The sequence below is a fragment of the Micromys minutus genome, assembly GCF_963924665.1.
Source record: "Micromys minutus genome assembly, chromosome: 3".
NCBI lineage: Eukaryota > Metazoa > Chordata > Mammalia > Rodentia > Muridae > Micromys > Micromys minutus.
In genome coordinates, this window is record NC_137972.1 from 56,463,860 (window position 1) to 56,489,006 (window position 25,147).

At 38.6% G+C, this 25,147-nt stretch overlaps 1 protein-coding gene across 2 annotated transcripts in view; it reads left to right on the forward strand.

The window, feature by feature from the left end:
• The window catches only part of KBTBD12 (kelch repeat and BTB domain containing 12), a 70,086-nt gene that overhangs the window by 2,689 nt on the left and 42,250 nt on the right, over positions 1 to 25,147 (forward strand). For both annotated transcript variants that reach the window (XM_080915048.1, XM_080915049.1), the window contains exons 2-4: positions 4,682 to 5,858; positions 9,592 to 9,862; positions 12,108 to 12,258. In XM_080915048.1, the coding sequence (XP_080771174.1) occupies positions 4,792 to 5,858; positions 9,592 to 9,862; positions 12,108 to 12,258 (1,489 nt within the window). In that variant the 5' untranslated portion in view covers positions 4,682 to 4,791. The remainder of the gene's footprint in view (positions 1 to 4,681; positions 5,859 to 9,591; positions 9,863 to 12,107; positions 12,259 to 25,147) is intronic.

Consider the following 25,147-nt stretch of genomic DNA (forward strand, 5'->3'; position numbering starts at 1 on the left):
GGAGGCTTCGTATTGTATTTCCCCATCACTCATTAAGTGGGGCTGCCTACACTTTGATATGCAAATGTGCAATATATGAAAATTCATAATGTATCTATTATTTCTCTGTATATGACATCAGGTAATGTACAGATATCACTTACAGCATAGCTAAGGTTTTTGGAAACTATAAGTAATTGATATTAATACAATCTTTTATTCTAACCACATTTTATACAGTTTTCAAAATATACAAAGGACATAAAGAATAATGAAATATGGATTGAGTCCTCACCATACAGCTAGGAAAATTAAACATTTATACAGTTGAAACTCCCTGTCATTCTTCTTGTCTCCCTTTCGTCTACATCACATGAAAGCAGCTACTTTCCTGAATTCTGTGCTTGTCAGTACTCTTCATTTCTCTATGCCCCACCACAGTTGTATAATTTTTAACCTTTTTATTTTGGTGTTTTTAATTTTACAATAAAATTTACAAGAATGATATTTAAAACTCCTGTAATACACTTTCCCGAAATTATCTACCCTATGTAATATATGATCTATACTTTATTAGAACAGTATACTGTATTGTAGATTTTAAACACATCACTAGCATGCAGTGTGTATTCTAGTTGTTTTGTAACATTTTGATACATGTAGATCATGTTTATTCATTTTTTATTGTATCATATTCTTTTGAGTGAATATATTATAATTTGTTAATGGATAGTAGGTTGGTTTTTATTATTTCAAAGAGTGCTGCTATGAATTTTAATTATTTTAAATTCTGCTAAAGATGGAGAGTTTTCTTAGAAATGTTGGTCATGTATCAATCATTATTCAGAAAAAGCAGCACCTGTAAAGATAATGGAAAGATGGGAAAAATCAAACATTATAAAAGCAAAACATTTTTGCTTTGAAGACATTAACATTTTTGCCCTACATTAAATTTATAGCAGTGCGCATCTCTAAATAAGTGTGAGGGACTTGGGTGGGACGGCACTTTGGATTTGCAGAGTAATTAGGCTTCATTCTTGTGATTTATATTTATCTTTGCTACTCTTCTTTCTCCATTATTATGGGTACTATTATTATGAATGCATCAGTTCAGACTGCCATAAATTGGAGCAGAGAATAACTCCCCATTGCTATCATTGAGAACATTTATACAATTTTGTTTTGCTGATGAAAGGAGAAGGCACTCTCTGCCCTCATTATGAGAAAAAGTTGCTGTCAGCTCTCTCCACTTATGAGCTGTGCCTGTATCCACAAGTGATTTGTATGTGCACCCAAATTATTTTCATTTGAAAATTGTTTGTGCAGGTCTGTCTTGCCTTTGCTTTACCAGGTAGATTTTATAAAGCTAATTACATATTGTACATATATAAATAACCTTATTCAGTTCTTCTACCTACTCTGGTTCTTAAATAATTCTCAGAAGAAATCCCAGGTAAAGAAACTAGAACTTAAAGAGGCTATAAAACATGTTCATATTACTTCATTACAGTTGACAAGGGTTGGTTATGGACCACGGGAACAAGCTCAAGGCTATGCCCTTAACGGTGGAGAGCATACTGAATACTCTACTGTGTACTGAATTTGCTGAATCACTGTAATGGTAAAAACCACCCTTGATTTATATGCTTTATCTCCATTGCTCAGATTAAGAAATCAAGAGTTAAATCACTTTAAGATGGCAATCAGTAAGCAGCTAGCCTAACACCCATTGGCCACACCAGTACCATCTGTGCTCTTCAAATGTAAAGAGAAAGAATGTTTTTGAAGTGTGGTAGCTGATTTAACATCTAGACTCCCCCCACACACCCATAATTTCAAGCACCAAATTAATTTGATCTGTAAAGCCAAAGCACTTAGAAAACCTTTCAAGAGTCTATAAGCAGCAATTAGAAGGAACAGGTACTTAGCAAATGTACGTGTCCATTTAGCACATTCATAGTAAATGACTCATCAAAGTGTTTGAGACTGTTGTTTCTGTTTTAAAGTGAATTGAGGTTTTGTTTTTGTTGTTGTTATTTGTGTAAGCCAGTGTTGGGGGAGGAAGAGCTACATCCAAATGCACCATTTGTTCAAGACACTAAATATAGATATTGTTGATGTAGGCATATAGATATGAATAAGCAGTTGGTAGTTTTCAAAGCAGAGCTAACCCTTTCTCAGAACGCTTCGGCTGAATTTAGGAAAAGAAGTGGAGATTAATCACCCAGACAGGATAGTTTCCTACTCACAGTCTAGAGAGTGGGTCTATTTATAGCTGTGGAGCAATCGGCAGCATGCCACTGTTTTTGCAGTCTATGAGCTACGAATGGGTTTCATAATTTTAAATAGCTTTTAACAGTCTAAAGAAGAATAATATTTCATGACACATGAAAATGGGGGCATGTTAAATTTGTGAAATTCTAATTTTTGCATTGAAAATTCATCTTAGTGGAACACAGTCATGCTCGTTTGTTTGTGTTTTCTTTCTCTGTGGCTGCTTTTGCGCCATAAGAGCAAAGTTGAGTGGTTATGACAGAGCCCAGATGGCCTGCCTGGCATGTCTACCGTCTAGCCCTACTTTCCCAGCCCTTAAACTAGAAGGAATAAGGGTATAGACTTTGGGGTCGTATGGAACTGGGTCCACAATTCAGTCTGTGGCCAGTTTATGAGATAATAGACAAGACCTTACCATGTAGTCCCGGCGGCTCTGAAACTCACAATGTAGATCAGGCTGTAGTGAGCTTTTAGAAATCCTCCTGCCTCTGTCTCTGAAGTGCTTAGAGACTTCATGAACTTCTTGAAAGTAGCAATGCCTTTTTATTGTTTTTGTTTTCTTTTAATCACAATAGCCAAATATAATACCAAAAAGTTTATCAGGTAGAATTTGGTCCATTCTTACATACGTGAAACCCTAGGATTATAATCATAAACTTTGCTCCTCAAGATTTGAGTTCTAATATTATCAAGATCCACAGTCTAGGAGCTGTCCAAACTGCTTGTGGTGTATTAGATCAAGGGCATCCTTTTAGGAAGGGCCTTCTGACATCATGAACACTGGTATTCTTCAAAGAATTCTTGCACATTAATACAAATAAAATACTAGACCTTTTCTAAAAACATTACTTCCTTAAAAGAATTTTTATGTTCGGGGCTAAGTGTGTCACTTTGTGGTAAAGAGCTTGCCTAGCACAGGTGATACCCTGGGTTCAATTTTCAGATCTGAACCCAAACAAACAAACAAACAAACAAACAAGAAAAAAACCCAAACCATAGGTTCTTTTTACTCCAATAGCTGATGTGATTATGGGTCAAGACACCTTTATACTGTGATTTTGGCTCGTCATTTTGGGCATAAGAGAGTTCAAACTCACAGCAATCTCTTAATTGCCTATATACTCTTATAGATAAATAAAAAATCAGAGGTTTGCTTTTAACTGGAAGGCCATCTCCAAGAAAGCTTTAAGTGTCATGGAAGTAAAGCTGAAAAAGCAGTGCAGTAGAGTTTTGTGGCCATTTCACTTCCTAGTTCTGATGGTTGTTACGGCATATGCTCAGACCAAATGCTTCTTGGGTCTGTATTTGTCACTATACAATTAAACATCCCTGCCACATGTAAATCACTTGTTTCTTGAAGGGAAATTTATTTCAACCCTCAAGAAAAACAAAAGATATCTCACAAAGGATCTAATTCTTTACCGGGGTATAGAAATTTGGGGACTCACTACCCTTTCTAGCTGAAAAATGCATCCTGCTCTTTTAACTGTCACGTTTCTTTCTTAAGCACCAACTCTGCTGCTATCACCATCTTACTGCCTGTGGCTCTGTGGCCCTGTGAGGGCTAGAAAAGGATGTAGACACTAGGACCCTCTCCTCACAAGAGCTCCTGGCTCTGGGAATGCCTTTAAATCAAAGCAGCTAATTAACTTCCTTGAAACCTCATGTTTGCATCGCCTGGGGAAGGCGAAGGGACACCACCAGCTTAGAGACTTTTAATTAGGCTAGGGCTTTTAAAGGCAAGAAGCAGTTCAGTCTGCGCCACTGTGAAATGAGGAACAAAGAAAATCTGTGCAAGGAAAGAGAACACATTTAAGTTTAAGTTTTAATATCATGAATTCTCAGATTAGCAGCCATTGGCTTATGCTTTAAAGATCAGAAAAAATGAAATTTTCATTACCTAGCAGTCTGAATATTTTTCCCATGCCAAAGTTTACTCAGCATGAACTTTGTTTCAGTAATCTCACATTCAGGGACTTTATAATCCTAATCGTAGACTTATGGATTAGTCATTATACATATGGTTGTGTGTTGTCGAGGAATTGAGTATAACTTGCATGTAACACTGCATCTCTTTAGAAATGATATTAACTGATACCCCTGAATGCTAGGCCTGCAGGGTGGCCCTTCTGATAACTAGAAATGGAACTGTAAAGTGTGTTTATCTTTTTACTTCTTTCTTCTTTCACTCTGAGGTGCTCCAGTCCTGGGGGGGGGGGTGGGAACCACTAATGACTAGAAACTATTGCAGCAGCAGTTAATAATCAATGATTTACATATCAAAGTATTTTGGATACAAAGTAGTTGTTCTAAATTGCTCTGTTCTGAATGTATAATATTTATTTGTAAATACTGCTTAACACCAATGCTACATGTTAAGTATGGAGAAAATTTTTTTCTTGACACAACCTGCTTTTCTTACCCGCAGGAATGCTTCATGATATCTCCACTGATTTGTGAATAATCAGAAGTATAAATAGCTCCTCAGGAATCAATCTAAGCTCAAAGAAACCTTACTTACTTTTCAAGGAGTGCATCATGGAGTGCAAGACTGAGGGAAAGGGAAAACACCAGCACAGCTTGGACTTACTAGATAAAATTAAGAATATGAAAGAATTAGAAGAAATGATTGATGTAGTGCTCATAGCAGAAGAGGAGAAATTTCCTTGCCACAGACTGGTCCTTGCTGCCTTTAGTCCTTACTTCAAGGCTATGTTCACCTGCGGACTACTTGAGTGCACTCAGAGGGAGGTCGTACTCTATGACATCACAGCAGAAAGTGTGTCAGTGATACTCAGCTACATGTACAGTGCTGTTCTGGAGATCAATAATGCCAATGTACAGACCGTAGCAATGGCGGCCTATTTTATGCAGATGGAAGAAGTCTTTAGGGTGTGCCAAAACTATATGATGGACCACATGGATGCCTCCAACTGCATAGGAATTTATTACTTTGCAAAACAAATTGGAGCAGAAGAGTTATCAGGTCAGTCAAAGAAGTATTTATATCAGCACTTTGCTGAGGTAAGCCTTCATGGAGAAATACTAGACATCGAAGCTCACCAGCTTCTGGAACTTATTAAGTCTGATGATCTGAATATATCCAGAGAAGAGAGCATTCTGGACTTGGTTCTGAGATGGGTAAATCATAATCAAGCTTTGCGCACAGAGCATCTCGTTGAGCTTTTGAAACAAGTCAGATTGGAACTTATAAATGCTTCCTTTCTAAGACAAGCCCTCAGAAGGAACACGATGCTCCTTTGTGATGGCAGTTGCATTGATATAATCCAGAATGCCTTCAAAGCCATCAAGATACCGCAGCAGCACTCTAATCTCCGCTATGGCATGGAGACCACCAGCCTTCTGCTTTGCATTGGGAACAATTCTTCTGGAATCAGATCACGGCACAGGAGCTATGGGGATGCCAGTTTTTGTTATGACCCTGTGTCACAGAAGACCTATTTTATCTCATCACCCAAGTATGGGGAAGGTTTGGGAACAGTGTGCACTGGGGTCGTCATGGAAAGCAATACTGTAATTGTGGCTGGAGAAGCAACTGCCACTAGGCTCTCTAGGCAAAAGAGCAAGAATATTGAAATATATAGGTTTGTATCTCATAGCAGGTTTGGTATTTTTTTGTCTTGTTGAGATAGGGTCTTATTATGCAGCCACAGCTATACAAGAACTCTGTGTAGACTAGGCTGGTCTGAACTCACAGAAATCCACCTGCCTTTGCCTCCTCAGCAGTATATATTTTTTTTAAATCTTGTTTTGACACTAACAGTTGAAGAAGTACTGCTGAGTAATCACATCTTAAAAAATATATGGTAAAAATACAGGACATCATATCATAGTATCCACAGAATCAATATAGCATACAATATTAAAAATTATTAAAATTAAAATTATTTTCTCGTTTTGTGTTGTTTCTCTGGTTTTAGGCGGTGCTGGGGATCGAACTCATGGCCTTGGCCATACTGAGTAAGTGCTCTATCACTGAGTCCCACAGCCTGCCTTTTCCCTTAATCACTGATATAATTGAACTGTTTGTTTATATAAACTTATGAATGCTAAGATTATAAGCATGTGACACCAGACCTGACTAGAACCCTTTTCTTAACCAGGAAGTTTACATTCTATGTCCTCAATTTGTGAATCTTTCCTAAACCTTCAGCATTACAGAACTTTTGAAGAATGCCTCAATTGTAGTTGAATGAGAACAAGGTCACCTGCTTAGATATAGTTTATTGTCTGTATAATAATTGTGAAAACACATTTACTTATGATCTAATTGTAAATATCTGTGGGTGCCTACTGTTTAAAGCTAACTACATGAGTATGAAATATGCACATAGAATAAACACAGAAAGATGTAACCTCGTGCAGGATCCTTCCCTTGTCTGATCCCTTTTGTCTGGGTTTATTCAGATTTTTCAGTCAGAATGCCATTCCTTGGGACAGGAACAATAGGGCAAAGAAGGAACTTAGAAATCTACCATTGTTTCACCATCTATTAGCAGTACACATCTGTTCTAAGCTTTTTATGTCTCTTTTCCACAGTCAGGGCTTAAGGAATATGTCTCATCTCCTCTAGTGGGGATGGGTTACAGAATCTTGGGTAAGTGGCCTGGACCCACACCTATGATGATCAAGCATGTCACCGGCTAAAGGTGCATCTTTCCTCAGAATTAACAGTAGACTGCAAAGTGGATATGAAGGCCTTACAGGAGGAGCAACTCTGATGCTCCTGACAGATTCTTGTGGTTCTGTTTCCTGGTATGGCACGAGATTTGTGCTGGTGCCCTTTGTATCTTGGGACCTTAATTAAAGAGCCTCGGGCTCTTCAGATATCTCTATTCCTCCTTATAAAGGCAGGGTACTCATCTCTCACCAGAGATTGTTGTTAATAAGTATCAACCCTGTCACATGTTTCTTCTGTTCTGAGCCTTAAACATCTTTTGTTTCATTCTGAATGCCCTCTTCCCTTTCTTGCAGTAATGTCTAACTGCATACTCCCTTGTTTCCTTTTTAAACTATTTTAGATTCAGCCAGGCTCCTATCATCAACAGCCCCTTCACATTGGTCAGAATTAAGGCCACAGTTACTAGTTTCTTCCACCTTTAATGTTGATGTCAAACTGTCAAAAAGGCAAGTATAGTCAGATTATAAGAAGCATTGTTTTGGGCTTAAATGAGACATACTTCCTCATAGTTGTCTACTCATTGGACTTATCCTTGAGAGAGTCTTGTCTCCCTAAGATCTTTGTCTCACAAGACTTTTAATCTTCTAGCTTCACGGCAAGTCACTTTGGTAGCAATTTTGTGATAAATGAGGGAAATTAATTGTCCTGTGGTGGACCATTGCAATATTACTTTATAATAATACTTTACTATTTTAATATTATTCCCCATCACTTTAATCTTTGTCCAGATGCTCTTCAGAGTTGCCTATGTTGCATAGTTTGTAGATGTCTATGCGGGTGTATTTCTTCTAGACTTAAAGTAGAAAATAGACAAACAGCCTTGTAGGCCATTCCTTTCCATTTTCTTTTTTCATCTTCCCACTTTGGCATTTGAAGTAAGTGAGCATATACCAATTTCATTCTGTCAAGTTTTCTTAAACTATGCCTCAGAGAGCCCGAACCCAGCTGTGGTTCTATTTATGTATTCACTCACTTAGCTCTTCTCAAGTGACACCAGCATTTAGACACAGGATCTTTCTTATCTTTAAAACTTCATACAATTAAAAATTAGTGAAAATACTCCTTGCAATTCCAGGAACTCTGGCTTCCTTTCTAGAATTGCGTAGAAGACGGCCATTAAGAGGTTTGGTAAATCTTCCTTCAGCGGTGACAAGCCACACATGCCTCTAAGAAAGGAACATGCCTTTCAACTTCCCTGTCAAGCATGAAGCAGAATGTTCCTTGGGGAATGTGAGAGTTGGCCCAGAACAAGTGGGAGAAACTCTGGTTAGATGATTAACTGTCGAATGTTCCTTAAAAGCTGTACTTTGTGCAAAGCACACAGAAGTGCTTCAGACTTGATCTTGTTTTCAAGCAGAACACCTGTTTTCTTATTTCCTGTGTTCCTGGGCTTTGTTTTATGTTCCACATAAACTTTTCTAGATTTTTCTGAGACATTTAATTTCAGATATTTTATCCCACTATCCCTTTCTTTCTAAGTGTTTCTGTCTTTCTTCTACCAAATATCTCAAGTTACAATTGGAAAAAATATACTTATAAGCTAAGCATGATGGCACATATCTATAACCAACCATCTGAGAGGGTGAGGCAGGAGGATGTAAAGTCCTAGGCCAGTTTGGGCAACATACTGAGATTTTATTAAAAAAAGACAAGTATTATGAGGAAGGACAAAAGACAGCTATAAACTAGTATATTCAGGGGCTTTATAATATACCTAATAAACAGTTACTGTATTGGGTTCCAGAAGGCACTGATAAGACATCTGTCTGAGAACCCACATTTCTCAAGACTCTTTCTAAACAGATATAACTGTTCATATCAAAATTACCAAAATAACCATATCTAGTGGATGAAAATAGACATTAGATGCCCAACAGACATCTGTGAAGGGATTTTTACACTATGCTCTTGACCCAGTTTTAAACCAAAACTATAACATAAATAGCAACCAAGCAAAGTGATACACACCTTTAACCCCAATGTTTGAGGGGCCAAGGCCAGCCCGGTGTACAGCAAAGGCCAGTCTGATCAGTAGCCAGGGCTACACAGAGAGGTCCTACTTTGTTGGTTGTTTGTTTTGCTTTATTTTATCTTTGTAGAATTTAACAGTTAGATATTCTACATCAAAATCCTTTAAATTCTCTGCCTTAAAACCATGTTTCCTTCAAGGTTGTACTAAAGAGATATTCCTTACCCAAATATTCAGGATATTTTGTATTTTTGTCTCTTTTCTGAATTATGTTAAAGTTAAAAACTGATTTCTGAAAGATTTTTCTATTCCCGACTTTTCTTCCTGGAATTAGGAGCTATTAAAGACTAGTCTGAGTAAGGTATACTCTTTTACATGTCTGTTTTTTTCAGAGAGATGAGTAATATGTTTCAGCATATTATGTTCTGCACATTGGTCCTTGGAAGAAAAAGAAAGCAAATATATCTTCCTATCTTTTCTCCTTCAGTTACAAGACCCAGGTCACATTGTTTTGTATTGGAAAAAAGTTAAATGTGTTTCTTGGGTAAGTTGTTGCCATGGTAACTCTAATCTTGGTGCTCTCTCTCTCTCACCTCCCTCTCCCTCCCTCCCTCTCTCCCTCCCTCCCTCTCTCCCTCTCTCTCTCTTTCTCTCTCTCAACTTGCAGGTACCATGATAGAGGAAACCGGTTTTGGGAAAAGTTATGCACAGCTGAATTTCGAGAGCTCTATGCTCTGGGCAGCATTCATAATGACCTTTATGTCATAGGAGGGCAGATGAAAATTAAAAACCAGTACCTCATTACAAACTGTGTTGATAAGTACTCCGTAGATCAAGACAACTGGAAACAAGTATCTCCCCTTCCACTGCAACTGGCTTGTCATGCTGTGGTGACAGTAAACAATAAACTCTATGTCATCGGAGGCTGGACCCCTCAGGTTAAGAAAATCCTTGCATATCTACCTGGTGTGGCTGGCTTTGCTGAAAAAAATGTAGCAATTGTTGAGTAGTAAAGATTATGGCTTACATTTTGGCAAAATGCTTTTTACCACATACAACATAAACTTAATTCTTGAATGTGTCAAAGCAGTCTTTAAAATTGATTTTTTAAAAATGTGTTATTTATAGACATGGGCACATTTAGAATTCATGCTATTCTATGGACTTCATAATTTTTCTCCTACTGGCTAGTTGGAAAAGACCCCGAGGAGTAGCTACAGGGAGCATCTAAGTAAAAGGAGCAGCTGGATTCTCACTCCCGTCCTTCCGTCTGACCACTGTGTGGCCAGTGGCCAGTCTTGGCCATTTTCTACATTTAGGATTTGTGTTGTAGGGGCTGGGAAAATGTTTCAGTTGGGAAGATGCTTGTTGTACAAGCATGAGGACCTGAGTTTGATTTCTGGCACCATGTAAAAGCTTGTAATCCCAGCACTGAGAATCCAGGGACAGAAAGATCCCTGGGGCATGCTGACTATCCAGTTTTGTCAAATTGGCAAGCTCCAGATTTGATGAGCTAACTTGCCTTAAAAACATAAGACAGACCCTCCTGTTTGGTTTAATGTCTGGTTTGCATATGCACATGTACATGAACACCCACATTGACATGACACACACACACACACTTTTACCATAAATAGAAAACCAGAATATTGATTCCATAATGTCACAATAATTTCCAAGAAAGCATGTTGTGACTAAACCCTAACTGTTCTTGCTGGGCATTAGCAATATCAAGAGAATTATATTGACACTGGAGTCCAGTGAAGTGATGGCAAGTCAACGTGAGGTCAGCGGTGTGGCCACAGTGGCCCTGTATCCTTTTGGGGGTCCTCCTAGATCTTTGGCATTTGCGATGGTGTCCTCTGTTCTTCCCTTTCTATTTTTTCAATACATGTAACTCTCACTTGCTTCTTGGATGTCTCTGTGACATAAATTTATTTTTCCTGTAGTTTCTCTTACTTTATCAAATTTGTCTCATGATAAAACACATGCTTTTACATTCCCTTCATAAATTTGAAAAACATATACTTATTTATACTTTATACATTTCTATCCATGATGTAGATCAAACATAGTACAGATTTTATCACAGCAAATACTTGACATTATCTGTAGGTAGGCACATTTTCCAAAACTATTCACTTTCACAGTGAATTTGCCTCGAAACAACTCGGAAGCATTGCCTTACTAAAATGGTGAATGAATATCTGCATCAGAAGGAAAGTTAAAGCTGTAACGAAGGTGTTTGTTAATTTGTAGTCTGAATTTGTGCTGTGTAATGGGGAAGTCTCACTGGGTTTCAGACACAGCACATGGAAGCAGGCTCAGATTGCCCACAGTGTCCTCACTCCTGCTGTCCTTAAAGGTGTTGATAAAGTGATAAAGTGAGGTTAGAGTAAGTTTCCTAAGGGTGGCAGTTACTTCTTTGTTGTAAACTTGAACCCACACAAGAGACACATCTATCCTTACCTTGAAGTTTTTATAAAGTTTCAGATATCATATATAAAAATAACATTATATTACCCACAAGTTTATGTGTAAAAGCTACTTATTGTATCTATGTAAAATAAAATTATTTAGTTTTTATTAATTAATCATTAAATAAAAATATTAATATATAAAGTAAGTAAACCCCAAGTAATTTATGTTAATCCTATTATCTTAAAAATTGAAATCAGGTTATTCACACATAGCTTATAATTATGGTCTAAAATTCTGTAATTACTAAAACAGCAAAGTGTTTTGAAACTTATAGGTTAGAAACTTTTTATAGGGTAGAAAATATAAAGAAAATGCCTTATGAATTATTGAAATGAATTCTTCAGAAATACTGTTAAAATTCACAACTATGAAGTTTGCGAAGGATAGTATTTTACTTTATACACTGTTCAAGAGAAAATGCTTTGCTTTTTTTAAATAAAGATTTTGCCAACTGCTTAATTTTTGCTGTCTCAATGTGAAAATCACTGCTGTAAATCAGCATGTTAGCCCCACTGCAATATGAATCCCTCTGATGTTGACAGGGTATTCACAACCCCAGGTCTCAGGACTCTGGCAAGTTGGTGAGTCTGAGGGAGACAGTTAACCCCACTCATCTTCCTTGCCTCTGCTTTAAATGTATCTGCATGCTCATAAAGGCCTCTAAGTGGCCAGCTGCTACATTTGCTGTAATATTTTACACAGATGGATCGTCCTGATGAAGAGCCTGATCGGTTAAGTAACAAACTGTTGCAGTATGACCCCAGCCAAGATCAATGGAGAGAGCGGGCACCCATGCAGTACTCTAAGTACAGATTCAGCGCTGCTGTCGTCAACAGTGAGATCTATGTTCTGGGTAAGAAACAGCAGATTGCTCAGAATGTAGCCACTTCTATTCATTTGGCAGTTTGGTCCAGTAGAAACGAAAATTTCCCTTTCATTTTGTATCTTAGCTTAAATGTATATGCATAAGTGGCAAAAAGGTATTTCTTGTTTTCTGGAGTAAAAGTCAAATAAGATTAAGTCAAAGTAGATTGCCTTAGAAAGCAAAACTGCTTTTATGGTACCTTCGATGGCCTTGGAAGGTAAAAGCAGCAGTGAACTGTCCTATGGGACACAGGCTCATGAGGTAGAAGAAGCCATGTGGGGTTTGTTGCTAATTGTGGTTGTGTTGTTAAAGGGAAAGCCATGGTAGGGTAGACTCAGACACAGATTTTGCAGTTTTGTTCATTTTTCCCAACCATCTGAATTTCTAAAGACATACTACCAAGTAATTTTTTCATGGGTACATTTCCCCCCTCTACTCTTGAATACATGTGGACTGTACTGCTAGCAGGGGCTGGTGAAAGACTACAGTTCACTAGAAATTTTAATGGTTGGTAAGAATTCCAAAAGTCTCCTGTAGGTCCCACGTTTTTCCTCATTCCCCTCAGCTTTGTTCTTCATTGTGTCTTAGTCTTCAAAGTGCATCTTAGACAGGGTTTGTATTCCTGCAAAAAACAACATGACCAAGAAGCAAGTTTGGGGAGGAAAGGTTTTATTCAGCTTACACTTCCACATTGCTGTTTATTACCAAAGGAAGTCAGGACAGGAACTCAAGCAGGTCAGGAAGCAGGAGCTGATGCAGAGGCCATGGAAGAATGTCACTTACTGGCTTGCTTCCCCTGGCTTGCTCAGCCTGCTTTTTTATAGAACCCAGGTCTACCAGCCCAGGAATAGCACCACCCACAATGGGCTGGGCCCTCCCCCCTTGATCTCTAGTTGAGAAAATGCCTTACAGCTGGATCTCATGGAGGCATTTTCTCAACTGAAGCGCCTTTCTCTGTGATAACTCCACCTTGACACAAAACCAACAAGTACAATTGACCCCTTGTCAACTTGACACACAAACACATCACTATAAAGCCTGAACCCTTACGTTCTTGTTCATCCCCAAGAGTCCCACAGTCTTTACAAATTCTTACATACTAAAATTGCAAAACATGTTCAGTCTCTTCTAAAAATCAAAGTCTTTTACAATTCAAAGTCTTAACTGTAGGCTTCACTTTTTCCTTCAAGAGGGAAAAATATCAGGGCACAGTAAGAATCAAAAGGAAAATCAAACTCTAACGATTCAATGTCTGGGAATCCACTTCTGATCTTCTGGGCTCCTCCAAGGACTTGTGTCACTTCTTCAGCTCTGCCCTTTGTAGCACACACTTTGTCTTCTAGGCTCCAGCTGCCTGTTCTCCACTGCCACTGCTGCTCTTGGTGGTCATTTCTTGGTACTGGCATCCCCAAAACACTACTGCCAGTACCACCTGGGTGACTCTTACACGTTACCAAGTCCATCCACAGCATGAAGTACAACCTTGGCTATCTCTGGAACACAGTCTCTCAGAAAACAGTTCCCAGAAGATTTCATCTTAATGATGCTGGTCTCTTCTTAATCACTACTAATTTCTTAGCTCCGGCTGACCAGCATCAATAGTCCCAGTAATACAAAGGTTTTGCTTTAGTAGTTCTGGTATCTTGTTAATCACAGCTGACTCATCAGCCCCAGCTAACCAAAACCACAGAATCTTCACAATCAAAACAGCAGCAGCCCTGATAAGAGTCTTTAATCTTCCCTCTGAAATTTCACAAGCCAGGCCTCCATCTTCTGCATTGTTCTCAACATTATCTTTTGAGCTCCTACAGAACATCACACAGAGCTTTTAAAATGCCAATGGCTCTTCTAGCTCAAAGTTCCAAAGTCCTTCCACAGTCCTCCCAAAAACATAGTCAGGTTGTCACAGAAATACCCCACTATGCTGGTACCAATTTGTCTTAGTTAGGGTTACTATTCCTGCACTAAACAACATGACCAAGAAGCAAGTTGGGGAGGAAAGGTTTTATTCAGCTTATGCATCCACATTGCTGATTATCACCAGAGGAAGTCAGGACTGGAACCCAAGCAGGTCAGGAAGCAGGAGCTGATACAGAGGCCATGGAGGGATGTTACTTGCTGGCTTGCTTCCCCTGGCTTGCACAGTCTGCTTTTTTATAGAACCCAGGTCTACCAGCCCAGGGATGGCACCACCCACAATGGGCTGGGCCCTCCCCCCTTGATCATTAGTTGAGAAAATGCCTTACAGCTGGATCTCATGGAGGCATTTCCTCAACTGAGGCTCGTTTCTCTGTGATAACTCCAGCTTGTGTCATGTTGACACAAAACCAGCCAGTATAGGGTATTCATCTTCTTTCTGACCTCTTTGTCTATCACACTATCATACAGTCTACCTGGTCTCTCCAGAGTATGGGAAGACTCTGGTATGAGGCTGAGTTGATGGCCTCTGAGTCTTGGTCCTTTAATCTGCATGAGTAGCTGGCTGGAAAAACAGTAGGTGATAGGAAGCAAAGAAATGACAGCAAAGAGATGAGCTCTGGAGGGAAAGCAAACCAGGCCTCTAATTTAAAAACAAATTTAAAAAGAAAAGAAAAAACATGAAATGCAGGCTCTTATCTTGGGCTGTTTTCACAGCATGGGACAAAGCAATTCATATAACCAAGTATTAAAATTATTTTATTTAAGAATAATTGTAAAGCATGATTTATGATTATCTCAGTGAAGAGATTCACAATTATAATTATTTTTTCCTCTATATAAATATCCCTTATTTGTTATAAACAGAATGAGAGCTCTCCCTAATAAAGAACCTCACCTAGGCTGCATGTGTCATAAAATGATAATGTCTTTTGGATGACTGTGGGAAAGGGCACCTAGAAGAAGTCTTGGAAGCCCACTCTTTAGAGCATGGAGAAGTGTTCAGTGGGTGAGAAAAACATAAAAAAAATTTAAAGGGGATCGATGTCAGAGAAAGACGAGCACATGCTGTGCTTCAGGAAGGGGAGCAGGGTCAAGGGGCAGGGTCAAGGGGCAGGGTCAAGGGGCAGGGTCAAGGGGCAGGCATGAGCAGGTAGGGCCGGTGGAGGCTGCAGAGTGAGGTGAGAGGAGGGGAGAGATGTGGACAGACTTGAGCCTAGCAGTTTCATCACTGTAACTGAACACCTGATAGAAGCAGCTGAAAGGATGGAAGGTTTACTGTGACTAGTACTTTACTGTGGCTCATGGTTTCAGAGGGATTTCAGTCCAAGTACATGATGGCGGTCTGTGGCAGTGGAAAGGGAGGCAGTGACCACTTCTCATGGCATGGACTAGGAACAAAAATGTGACAGAAACCAGAGGTAACCTACTTTAGCCAGGTAGACCCTGACTCCTAAAGGCTCCACCCTCTTCAAAATAGCACCACAGGCTGGAGACCAAGCATTTCAACTGTAAGCCTTTGGGAATATGTTAATTCAAACCATATCGACTGGGAAACACATTATGAAAACCATGAAGAGTTAATGTAGCAAGAAACCACAAGGAAGCAAGTTGATTAAAGGATGTTTGGGAAGACTGGTACAATGAGGCTATAAAAAACAGGTTAAAGGCCAGGAGAAGCCAGAAGTGGAAAGTATTGTAGAAGCTTAGATCTTGCTTCTAGATACTCAGAACCCAGGAACAGGACTCATAACCGTCCCAGTAAGTGTTGCCACCTGTAAAATCCACCCCTGAAGAGTCACCTTGCCCAATATTTGTGCTTAAATCTAAGGTCATATATAAGCTTTGTAGTGATGTGAAAGTCAGTTGTTTCATTTCTGTGGTCTTAGTTATAATTGAAATTTTGCAAGTATTATACAAAACCCTAACATTGTTGGTTTGAATGACTCACAGAAGCAAAAACCTTACCACCAGGTTTGACTGTTTTGGGGTGGCCACATACACTCCATTTTGCTTGGAGACCCCTGTCAATTACTATGAACAATTATATGGCCTTTCATTACTCTCTACTGAATTTAATACACCTCCTCTATAGCTACAGAGTATCTCCCAAAGAGCAGTCAGTCAGTGGCACCTCCTTACCAGAGAGGCAACAATATGTTAATATGAGAAATGCTCTAACCTCAGAGTGGGGGAACTAAAATCTTGGCTTCACCATTGACTCTGGTCTAATAAATACTTTATTATTGTACAATAAAATGTTTTCAGGATACCTGCATTGCAAATGTTCAGATGCTGTAACAGCCTTCCACTGAGCCTCTTGATGTTACAGACAGATATGAGGGTCTGCACTGTCCTCTAAAATCTCATGTGTTGAAGGCCTAGGTGCCACTATGAGATCATTGAAATACTAGAAGGTAGGTTTTCGTGGTAGGAAATTACATCCTTAGGCTGTGGTGTCTAAGGGCTTAAATGGAAAGTATATTCCAGGCAAATTCTATCTAAATTATAATAACTTAGCTGTAGTGATGATAGACAAAAATATACTTTTAATCAACAACAAAAGTATCTAGTTTCCAGCTGAGGTGAATAAGCAAGCATGGTAATTCTGTCTTCCCATTAAATAGCACCTCAGAACATGGCTGAAATGCATGCAAAAGACACACGAGGGACAGGTGCATCAGGAAGGAGCACTGGAGCTGCTGTAGCACTCAGTTTCCCTCCTGTGTCCCTAACCTGGGCTCACCTCAGCTGAAACCCAGAAGTACGTATTGACCTATTGTGCAGACAGATCTCTAAGAGAAGCTATGTAGTTCTGACCTGAATTAGTGTAGAGTAAATACTCAGAATATGGGTTTCACACTACTTTCTTTCTGTCTTCTGTCTCTCCCTCCTCCTCTCTCTCCTATCTTGCCATCTAGGCCAATCAGAGCTAAGTGTGGATGAATGGGAGGACTAGAGTCCCAGATTTCTAGCCAGACTCAGTCAGGGAGAGACACGAGATGTCAACCTCATGGAGTCTTGGGCTGTGTACTTCCAGGGCTCACCTCTTATGATGCCTGCTCCAGATGTTACTCTCATACCTCATATGACAGTCGCTGAGAACTAAAATTACAGTTGAGCACAGCCCAAGCCTCTGCTGATTACCCAGACGATGAACTTCATAGAGAGAACCAGGGAGCACTGCACAAATTGAACTCTAGCAGACACTAGAACAACAGTGCACAGCAAGCAGATGGACCTTCTGTGCTGCACCTGGCCTCTCAAATGTTAACAAGGGGGCAAAGAAGGAGGGGAAGGGAGAGCAGAGGAGAGACCGTTGTTATCTCTAGGGTTTAAATAAGTCTCTGAGTTTTATAATCAATACACTCAGGGCACAATTCTTTTTCAGCAGACAAAGAAACTTGAAAAATCTTGAATCACTTGGAAAAAGCAACAGTAATGACAAAAAAGGCATAAATGCATGAATAATCTTGCAAAGGCCTTAAAGCAGTTCCTTTAAAATGCGAATATATATATGTATATGTATATTATATATGTATTTATAGATAGTGAACATTTTTGAAATAAATACTAAAATAGCAAAACCTCAGCAAAGAAATAGATGGAAAGAAAAACAAAGAAAATTTTAAACAGAAAACATTGTTGCTCAAATCTAGAAGCTCAAAGGATGATTGCAAAAGCTGAGGGTGGATGACTGGGACAAGAGTCAGGAAACGCAACATGTAGGAACTGTGGAGTCTGGGTGGCATAGCAAAGTGTTAAAACCCGAGGAACCTTGGTTGGGTGACTGTATATGGGGTGGATCCCCAGGTGAGACAGTCTCTGAATAATCTTTTCTTCAATCCCTGTTCTTCTATTTGCCCTGGAGAGAGAGCACCTTCATGGAAACAAGTGGAGGGGGGACGGGGAGATGGGAGTATGTGGGTGGAGGAGATAACATTTGAAATGTAAATACAGTGAATATCCAATAAAAAAAAAAAAAACCCAGGGAGTTGCAGAACAGTTACAAAGGGCCTCAAAGTTATGTCTCTGGGACCCCAAAACTCAAATACCTCCTAAAATTATTTAATATGGAATTTATTTTTACTTTTTGTCCATTGGTGTTTTCCCTGCATGCATGTTTGTGTCAGAATGTCAGAAGCCCTGAAAATGGAGTTGCAGACATTTATGAGCTACCATATGGGTGCTGGGAATTGAACCCAGGTCCTCTGGAAGAACAGCCAGTTAACTTAGCAGTTAGCTGAGCCATCTCTCCAGCCCTCAAAATTACTTAATAATTTTTTAAGAGCTTCAGATGTGTTTAAAATTATAAACTTGCAGACCGAAGAAGCTGAACAACTCCAAATGGAATAAATCCATAAAGCCCACACCCAGGCCACCTTACCAACTAGCCACAAAAATCCAAAGGGAGAGAAAAGCAAACAGGCAAAAATCCTTGAGTCTGGATGACTAGAGATGTGTGCTCAGAAACCACTGGAGCTAGGAGGCAGGCAAGTACAGCTCAAAGGCTAACAGGTAAGAACCATCAACATAGAATTCAGCATCCCCCAAAAGCCTCCATCACAAGTGTGTGTAAATAAACGCACTCAAAGATAAAGAAAGGCGAAGACACTGGGTAAGAATGTGTCTGGTGAGGGAAGTGGTTCAGACAGAAGGGAAGGGTGCCAAGCACAAACCTGGAACATGAAAATGGAATGAGCCTAGCTTAGCAAAATGCAAATGTCTGGACAAGTGTAATGTCCTGCTTTGGAGTTCTCAAAGAATGTTTGCAGACTGAAAGTAAAAACTGTTGTATTGTGCAGTTTTCAGTGTAGATTGATATGCAGAATGAGGCAGGTTTGTCTAGCATAGGATGCACGAGGAACCTGTAAAGCACTGGGTTATAGTGAACTGAAATGTTAGTCCATGTTTTGGTTAGTGTTGTGTCTCACACTTGTGATCCTTATACTTGTAAAGCTGGGGCAGGAGGATTGCTACAAGTTCTGTTGAAGCCAGCATGGGCTGCAGTCTAGGACAGTCTCAAATAATAAGACAAAAAAAGTGGATATTTTGTAAACCTCAATGAAAAACTATGAAAGGGATAGTGTAAAAATTTCAGTAAATATATGAAGTGACTAAAAAGGGGCTCTGGTGTGAGTCAGATCAGTATTTCTATTTCCCCACCTCTCCAGCTCTGGTACCAATTATATTATGTGGCTTTTCTAACACATGAAAAGTCCTGGAGAATTTGTCTATTTCTTGTTTCATTTACTGTAAGGTCTGTCAGCCTTACCTGTTTGGTTACAGATGCCAGGACCTCCTTTGATTTTTATTTTTCTCTGTCTATGTGTGCATATGGTGTGTGTGTGTGTGTGTGTGTGTGTGTGTGTGTGTGTGTGTAAAATGGGTGTGTAGTAGAAGAAAGAGGAAAGAGACCATACCTGTGCATGGAAGTCAGAGGACAGCCCTGGGTGCTGGTTTTCACCCTGCACCTTTGTTTTGAGGCTGTGCCTGGTTTTGTGCTGCCTTCACGGGGCTAGCTAACCTGAGAGCTTCTAGAGGTCTGCCTGTCTCTACCCTCACCCCACACTTCCTAGAAGGCTTTCGACCTTTCCCATTTTGTATGTGTCTTCTGGGGATTTGAATGTAGGTCCTTCAGTTTGTACAGCAAGCACTCTTCCTTCTGAGCCATCTCCCCAGCAGAGTTCTCCTTCCAAAACTCAGATAGCCCTTGTTTCTGGTCGGTCATCCATTAACAGATACTTAGGCTGTCTCTCTAGTTTAGCTATTGGGTAAAGTGCTGCAGTGCAAGCGTGCATATCTTTTGAAGTGCTTTTCTTCCCCCACCGAAGAGAAATTTCCCAGAAGAGGGATTCAGTGTACTTTTTTTTTTTTCAATTTCTAAAAATCTCAGTACTATCTTCCATAGGTTGTACCAACTGTCATTCCTACAAACCATGTTCCAAGTCCCTACTCCTCCACAACCTTGCCAACACCTGCCTTTTAGCCTCTAGACAGCATGTTCCCTAATGTGTATAAAGTGAGATCTCACTGTGGTTTAAGGTTGTTCAGGTTTTTATTGTTGGGTTTTATGAGCTTATTATGTTTTAAATAATAGTCCCCCCCACTTTTTTTTTTTTTTTTTTTTTTTTTTTTTTTTTTTTTTTTTTTTTACTTTGTTGGCTGTTTCGTTTGCTATACAGAAGCGTTTGTTTGTTTTTGTTTGTTTGACATAGTCTGTTTCATTTTTCTGTTAGTGCCTCAGGTTTGGGCATCATCTTTAAAAAGTTATTTTCAAGTCCAATATAATTTGTGTTTCCTATGTTCTCTTCTGTGACTTTCATTGTTTCATGTCTTTTTTATGTTTTGGTTTTTAATTCATTTGAGTTGATTTTTATGTCTGATGGAAGAAAGGGCTCCAGCTTCTTACACTTAGTTTTCCAAGCAGCATTTATTGAAGAAACCCTCCTTTCCTCCACTGTGTATTCCCAGCACCTTGTCAGAAAACATTTGACCATATGTTCAGGTTTATTTCTGGGCTCTCTGTTCTGTTCTGTTGGGCTATGTATGTATTTTTGTACCAAAACCACACTGTTTTGGTCATCATAGCTTTGTAATGCAATTTGAAATCAGGAACTTCTTATGTGCCAGGTTCACTGCTTATCAAGATAATTTGGCAATCCAAGACATTTTATAGTTCCATATAAATTTCAGATTGCCTTTTCAATTTATGTGAACAATGTTGGGGTTTTAATGAGGGTTGCATTAAATTCTTATGTCGCTCCATGTGATGTGTACATAGTAATTCTTTCAAAACATAGACAAGAAATATTTTTCATTTTTTGTGTTTTCCTTCATGTCTTTCATCTGCATTTTGTAGGTTTCATGGTTACAGTTACTATTTTATCCTTTTTGATGCTATGACATATTGGATTGTCTTTTCAGATAAGATGTTCTTGGCACAAAGAAACACAATTTTTCTGCATTAATTTTGTTTTCTAAAAGTTTACTCAACTTATTAATTTTAAAATTTTTAATGAAATATGAAGTTTTTCTTACAACTTTACTTAAAAATAGATACATGTACAGATTTTAAAAGCATTTTGAAAAGAAACTATATAAATATATTTTTGTCAGTGCTTCATTTTTTTTTAAAGGTTTGGTAGTATGCATTGAAATCTTACTAGTTACAATGAGCATAAAGTACATGTAGAACAATAGGTAACATGGAAATAGTCAGAGTTTTCTTGGTGTGTATAGATTAAACAACTATTTTTAAATACCAAATTGCCACAAGGCTATCTTCTTAGCTCTTGAGTTATTAATGATTTAAAGTCTAGGTGTACCCCACTCTAAGAGGGTGCTATACACTTATTGTTGTTGGTTTTTTTTTTTTTTCTAAGAAGAACTGAGGTGTTCACTTTTTGGCCTTTCTTTTTTTGAGCTTCATATGATCTGTGAGTTATTTCTTGGATATTCTGAGCTTTCTGGGGCTAGTATCCAATTATCAGTGTTTGCATATTATGTCTGTTCTTTTGTGAGTGGGTTACCTCACTCAGGATGATGTTCTCTAGATACATCCATTTTCCTAGGAATTTCATAAAGTCATTGTTTCTAATAGCTAAGTAGTACTCCATTGTGTAAATATACCACAATTTTTGTATCTATTCATCTACTTAAGGACATCCAGGTTCTTTTTAACTTCTGGCTATTATAAATAAGGCTGCTATGAACATGGTGGAGCATGTGTTCTTATTGTATGTTGGAGCATCTTTGGGATATATGCCCAGAAGTGGAATAACTGGGTCTTCAGGTAGTACTATGTACAATTTTCTTAGGAACTGCCAGACTGATTTCCAGAGTGGTTGTATCAGTTTATAACCCCACCAACAGTGGAGAAGTGTTCCTCTTTCTCTGTATCCTCACCAGCATGTGCTGTCATCTGAGTTTTTGATCTTAGCCATTTTGACTGGTATGAGGTAGAATCTCAGGGTTGTTTTGATTTGCATTTCCCTGATGACTTGGGATGTTGAACATTTTTTTAGGTGCTTCTCGGCCATTCAGTATTCCTCAGTTGAATTTTTTTTGTTTATCTCTGTACCCCATTTTTGCGAGCCACCATGTAGTTGCTGGGGTTTGAACTCAGGACCTCTGGAAGAGCAGTCAGTGCTCTTAACCACTGAGCCATCTCTCCAGGCCTCTGTACCCCATTTCTAATAGGATCATTTGATTCTCTAGAGTCTAACTTCTTGAGTTCATTGTATATATTAGATAATAGCTCTCTATCAGATGTAGGATTGGTAAAGATCTTTTCCCAATTTGTTGGTTGCTGTTTTGTACTTTTGACAGTGTCTCTTGCCTTACAGAAGTTTTGTAATTTTATGAGATCCCATTTATCGATTATTGCTCTTAGAGCATCAGCCATTGATGTTCTGTTCAGGAAAATTTCCCATGTGCCTATGTGTTCTAAGCTCTTCCCTACTTTCTGTTCTATTAGTTTAAGTTTACCTGTTTTTATGTGGAGGTCTTTGATTCACTTGGACTTGATCTTTGTACAAGGAAATAAGAAAGAATTGATTTGAATTCTTCTGCATGCTGAGTGCCAGATGAACCAGCACCATTTGTTAAAGAGGCTGTTTTTTCCCCCATTGAATGCTTTTAGCTCCTTTGTCAAAGATCAAGTGACTATAGGTATGTGAGTTCATTTCAGGGCCTTCAGTTCTTTTTCATTGATCCTGTCTCTCTACTGATGCCATGCAGTTTTGTTTTGTTTTTGTTTTTAAATCACAATTGGTCTGTAATACACCTTGAGGTTAGGAATGGTGATTCCCCTGCAAGTTTATTTTATTTTATTATTATTATTTTTTTAATGTTGATAATGGTTTTTGTTATGTTGGGTTTTTTGTTATTCCAAATGAATTTGCAAATTGCTATTTCTAACTCTATGAAGAATTGAGTTGGTACTTTGATGAGGATTGTATTGAACCTGTAGATTGAATTAGGCAAGATGGTCATTTTTATAATGTTTATCCTTCCAATCCATGAGCATGGGAGATCTTTCCACCTTCTGAGAGCTTCTTCAAGTTTTTTCTTCAAAGACTCGATGTTCTTGTCATACAGATCTTTACTTGCTTGGTTAGGTTCACACAAAGGTATTTTATATTCTTTGTGACTATTGTAAAGGGTGTAGATTCTCTAATTTCTCTCTCAGCCTGTTTATCCTTTGAGTAGAGGAAGGCTACTGATTTGTTCAAGTTAATTTTCTATTCAGCCACTTTTCTGAAGTTGTTTATCAGCTGTAGAAGTTCTCTGGTGGAATTTTTGAGATCACTTAAGAATACTATCATATCCTCTACAAATAGTGATATTTTGACTTCTTTCTTTCCAATTTGTATCCCTTTGACCTTTTTCGCTGTTTGATTGCTCTGGCTAGCACTTCCAGTATGACATTGAATAGGTAGAGAGAGAGTAGGCAGCCTTGCTAGTCTCTGATTTTGGTGGGATTGCTTCAAATTTCTCACCATTTAGTTCGATGTTGGCTATTGGTTTGCTACATATTGTTTTTATTATGTTTAAGTATGGGCCTTGAATTCTTGATCTTTTCAAGACTTTTAGCATGAAGGGGTGTTGAATTTTGTCAAATGCTTTCTCAGCATCTAAAGAGATGACCATGTGTTTTTTTTTCCTTTGAGTTTGTTTACATACTGGATTACATTGATAGTTTCCCATGCATTGAACCATCCTTGCATCCCTGGAACAAAGCCTACTTTTTCACAGTGAATGATTGTTTTGATGTGCTCTTGGATTCGCTTTGCAATAATATTATTGAGTGTTTTTGCATCAATGTTCATGAGGGAAATTGGTCTGAAGTTCTCTTTCATTGTAGGGTCTTTGTGTGGTTTAGGAATAAGAGTAATTGTGGCTTCAAGGGATGAATTGGATAGTCTTCCCTCTGTTTCTATTTTGTGGAACAGTTTTGAGAGTGTTGGTATTAGGTCTTTTATGAAGTTCTAATAGAATTAGCACTGAACCCATATGGTCCTGGCTCTTTCTTTCTTTCTTTCTTTCTTTCTTTCTTTCTTTCTTTCTTTCTTTCTTTCTCTCTCTCTTCTCTCTCTCTCTCTCTCTCTCTCTCTCTCTCTCTCTCTCTCTCTCTCTCTCTCCCTCCCTTCCTTCCTTCCTTCCTTCCTTTCTTTCTTTCCTTTTTTTTTGGAGGCTTTTGATGCATACTTCTATTTCTTTAGGGGTTATGGGGCTGTTTAGTTGGTTTATTTGATCCTGATTTAACTTTGGTACCTGGTGTCTGTCTAGAAAATTGTCCATTTTTTTCTATATTTTCCATTTTTGTTGAGTATAGGCTTTTGTAGTAGGATCTGATGACTTCTTGAATTTCCTCATTTTCTATTTGTATGTCTCCTCTTTCATTTCTGACTTTGTTAATTTGAATACTCTTTCTGTGCCGTCTCATTAGTCTGTCTAAGGGTTTATCTTAGAATATCAAGAAAATCTTATCAAGAAAATTTTGTTGATTTTCTCAAAGACCCAGCTCCTTGTTATGTTGATTCTTGGTATAGTTTTCTTTATTTTTACTTGGCTAATTTCAGCTTTGAGTTTGATTATTTATTGCTGTCTACTCCTCTTGTGTGTTTCTGCTTCTTTTTGTTCTAGAGCTTTCAGATGTTCTATCAAGTTGTTAGTGTATGCTCTCTCCAGTTTCTTTTTGGATGTGCTCAGAGCTACGAGTTTTCCTCTCAGCACTGCTTCCATGTGTCCCATAATTTTGGCTATGTTGTGACTCTATTTTCATTACATTCTAAAAAGTCTTTGATATGTTCTTTATTTCTTCCTTGACCAAGGTATCCTTGAGTAGATCATTGTTCAATTTCCATCTGTATGTGGGCTTTTTATTGCTTTTGTTGTTATTGAAGACCGGCCTTAGTCCGTGGTGATCTGATAGGATGCATGGGATTATTTTAAT